We start from the raw sequence: 4,204 nt of genomic DNA on the forward strand, positions 1-4,204 counted from the left end.
CACACACACACACACACACACACACACACACACACCTATATATATATGTTTATGTATACATATAGTTGAAAAAGGTATTAAGAATCCATACAAATCAAAAGTTATAGTTGAAAAGTAAAAGCGAAACATGAAAGTATGTTTAAAGATTGCTTCATATTTGTTACATAGAATGACTTTTTATGAAATATAAACGGTTTCAATGTGTACGTTCATCTTATCAAATATTAAGAACTGGAATTCAAAAATTAGGGCATAAGAAAAAAATATTTTGTTCTCATATTTCTTGCATACCCAAAAAAATGTATGAAATTTCAGCTTAGAATTTCTTCTTATACATGTTATCTATCTAGGGGTCTTCAATGGGGTTGAAGAATTTTATTGAGTAGAAAAGTTTTCTTCTCAATTGAATTGCAAGTTTCTATTCAGGATATGGTCAGCTGTGTGTGCAAGTGCATGCGTGTTTTGTTTTGTTGTTTTGGTGGGTATGCTGTTCTGTGGAAGGAAATATTATTGTGTCAAAACAATTTTTATTTCTTTTTTATCCAGGAAATGGTTAGCTGTATGTATATATTTTATGAAATAAGTGGGTGGGTCTGGTACTATTGTACATATTTGTTTTGGTAGGTTAAAGGGAATGCCCAATTTTGTGTGTTGTGGGTGATATAATGTCAACAGAAGGTACTGCTTGGAGTCCATGGTTTTATAGAACTTATCCGTTTCTATTTTGTCATCCGCGCTGGTGATTGCGATATCTAGAAAGGCAAGTTCCTTAGAGTTAAACTCCATTATGAATTAGATGTTGTTGCTTAGGTTGATCAGCAAATTTTTGAATTCTGTAAGTATATCAAGATTATCCTGTCATTAGATACAGCAATCATCCAAGTATCCTTTCCAGGTATTTTTAAGTTGTGTATGAAATGTATCTCCGAATAGAAGAAGGGAATGGTTGTAAAGCTTAAGTTCATGGAATCCCATGACTAAATTGGCATATGTAGAGGCTACCTTCGTACCCATTGCTGTTCCTCATATTTGCCTGTACGCTGATCAATGGATCAGCATACAGGCAAAAGAATTGCTCTGTAGAATGAATTTGATGTCAATGTCTTTTTTTATGCGTTCAGCAGTTCAGGTTGGTGTGTGTCCAGTCAGTACTGAATTGCAGTTATTCTTTAGTCATAGTGTATGTTCGTGTGTAGGTTGACAACATCAAAGAAAGCAGAAAACTGTTCCTGTTGAATTGGTTCTTTATGTATACTATGACATGAAAAGAAAGATTAATACACACAGACGTACATACATGCATGGTAGATGCAAATATATACATACACACATTCATATGCATGTATATACCCTACAGTACAGTGGTTGAATTATCTTTTTGAGTGTTTTTGCCATCTTCAATAAGCAATTCTCGCTTTTTCGGCATCGTTAAGCGTAATTTTCCCCAGAATTTCTCAAGTTTGCACCTATCTTCTTCATTGGACCCTGGCCATTCCAAATAGGTGATTGACTTGAGGATGTAAGAAAGGTTTTTGTCCAGTTCTAGTTTATTTAAGTCACGGAATATAATTGGGATGATCTTTTGACGTTTCTTAAGCATTTCCTGGTGAGCAATTTGATATTCCATGCGTGTCCATTCGCTGATCACATAATCAGGGGACAGAACTAAGATTGTTCGTCGACTCTTCTCCACAGCGTTAATTATGTTGTTGGAAATAGCTGCAAGAAAAAAGGCAAAAATAAGAGTTGTTGTCGCCGTTCTTGTTGTTTAGCACCAAGTAAGCCCCAATACGGCAAATCTATTTTATTCTTTTATTCTTTTACTTGTTTCAGTCATTTGATTGCGGCCATGCTGGAACATTACCTTAATATGTTTAATAATGGTCCAGCATTGGCCATCCCATCTTTATTTACAGCAGATTCTACATGCGTTTTACTCCACCGTTTATTTTAGACGGTACAGTATGATTTGAGGGAACTTTGACTGCTACTTCTACTAGGTGGATCGATCCCACAAAAATTATTTCCTTGGTTCGTAAAACTGAAGTATTCAGATATGCTAATAAATTAATTGAATTATAATTGAATTATACTTGTTTCGCGTCCGAATATTATGAATTCTGGCCCACTTTAATAGAATTAGGAAATGAGTTCTTTCTGCTAGAAAATGAAGAGGAGAAGCATCTAAACTTTTAAAACCAAAAACAAATATCATGCGTAGAAATTAATAATTTACATTCGTATTTATTTAAATTTCCCCCATATCATAACTAGTAAAACTGCTAATTAAAGTGGTAGACTAAGAATTATACTTGAAGCTAATTGGATAACGATAATCTACGCGGAGCTTTAACTCATACAGTAGTAGTACAACTAACTGCACACGCGAGATAAATACATACATAAACATATACGTATATATACATATTTATGTGTATATGTACACATGTTCATACACATATATTTACATATACAAAACGTATATATATATATATATATATATATATATATATATATATATATATATATATATATATGTGGGGGGTGTGTGTATATATATAAATATTCTAAAAATCTTAGGGAATAATAAGTATTCCAGGTTTTCAGGAACTACCTAATTGTCTAGTAAGTTAATTTCCACTAACCTTTATATTCTGTAACTTTAAAATCTACTCGTAGAAAACACTTTCATCATAAAGATATTTTACTAGTAGCATTAGGGAACTTTCAATAGTTACAACGACTTTAGAATAATCATAACATAGTAATGGTCTATCATACATGCAATACAATAGTAACTGATGAACTTAAGTAAAAGAGAATAATTAGGTAATCTAGATCTTCAAATTGTAGCAGAACATATGTAATGATACGTACAATACCCCATTATAGCGTTAGACTGATACGATATATTCTTCTTTAAACATCGATTTTCCAAAGGAGAGATAAATTTGTTTTTCAAATTATAAAGGCATTTTCTCACTTGTATGTAGTAATTATGGTTAAAGGAATTAGCTTTAATTCTGCTCTTAGAAGTAGGCCTAAAGACGGGATTATACGTAGTATCATAATCAATGTTATTATAGGTGTTATCCCAAATTTCAGATACTAATTTTACTTTTGTTATATGCTGCTATAAGTTCAACAAATGTCTGGTAGGTGAATAGGAAAATTTTACTTTATGGCAATTAAATAATTTACCATACTTACTTGGAAGTGGGAAATATTTATTCAGTGCCGTAAAGAATTTCCGAGGAATATTAGTAGCTATGTCAGATGCGAATCGTGCATTATATGAGATAATATTCCTTGATTTAATCTTTCTATCTTTTATAGATACGTTTTTTTTATATTAATATTAGCATCATCAACGTTAGATATATTCTTGCCGTAATTTTTATGCTTAAAGTTATACATATCAATAAACTCACAATTATTATTATTATTATTATTATTATTATTATTATTATTATTATTATTATTATTATTATTATTTACATTATTTACATTTGACGGATATTTCTCCTCATCTTGTTTGTTGTTAACACAACATTTCGGTTGATGTACCCTCCAGCCTTCAACAGGTGTCTTGGGGAAATTTCGAACCTGGGTTCTCATTCTTAAGGTATTTTTCGATGTTGTTATTAATCACTACGCCATATGCCCGTGGACATATGGCGTAGTGGTTAAGAGCGCGGGCTACTAACCCCAAGATTCCGAGTTCAATTCTAGGCAGTGACCTGAATGATAATAATAATAATAATAATAATAATAATAATAATAATAATAATAATAATAATAATAGTAATAGTAATAATAATAATAATAATATCCTTAACTGGACACTAAATGAACTAGCGAAAATAGACAGGAAAATGAAAAATAATGACAGGCTCTGAGATACACCACCCAAAATCTGACATAGAAAGGCTATGTATACAACAATCAGAAGGTGGGAGAGGCCTTATACAGCTGGAAAACTATTATAAAATAACCACCATAGGACTGCAAAAATACCTACTTCAGAAGCAAGGAAAACTAATACAAATAGCCACAAAACACGGGCAAAACAAAAAACTGTTTTCAGTATATAAGGAAGCTGACAAATACAAACAAGAAATCATACTACCTAATAATGAATAAATAAATAAATAATAATAATAATAATAATAATAATAATAATAATAATAATAATAATAATAAT

The 4,204-nt window shown here is 31.3% G+C and overlaps 1 protein-coding gene across 3 annotated transcripts in view; it reads right to left on the reverse strand.

Annotated features, from left to right (window-relative positions):
* Positions 1-134: 134 nt before the first annotated feature.
* Positions 135-4,204, reverse strand: part of LOC106882186 (delta-like protein C) — a 19,765-nt gene continuing 15,695 nt past the window's right edge. For all 3 annotated transcript variants that reach the window (XM_052970253.1, XM_052970252.1, XM_014932773.2), the window contains one exon: positions 135-1,719. In XM_052970253.1, coding sequence (XP_052826213.1) covers positions 1,352-1,719 — 368 coding nt within the window. In that variant the 3' untranslated portion in view covers positions 135-1,351. The remainder of the gene's footprint in view (positions 1,720-4,204) is intronic.

Source organism: Octopus bimaculoides, chromosome 8 (assembly GCF_001194135.2).
Source record: "Octopus bimaculoides isolate UCB-OBI-ISO-001 chromosome 8, ASM119413v2, whole genome shotgun sequence".
Taxonomy (NCBI): Eukaryota; Metazoa; Mollusca; class Cephalopoda; order Octopoda; family Octopodidae; genus Octopus; species Octopus bimaculoides.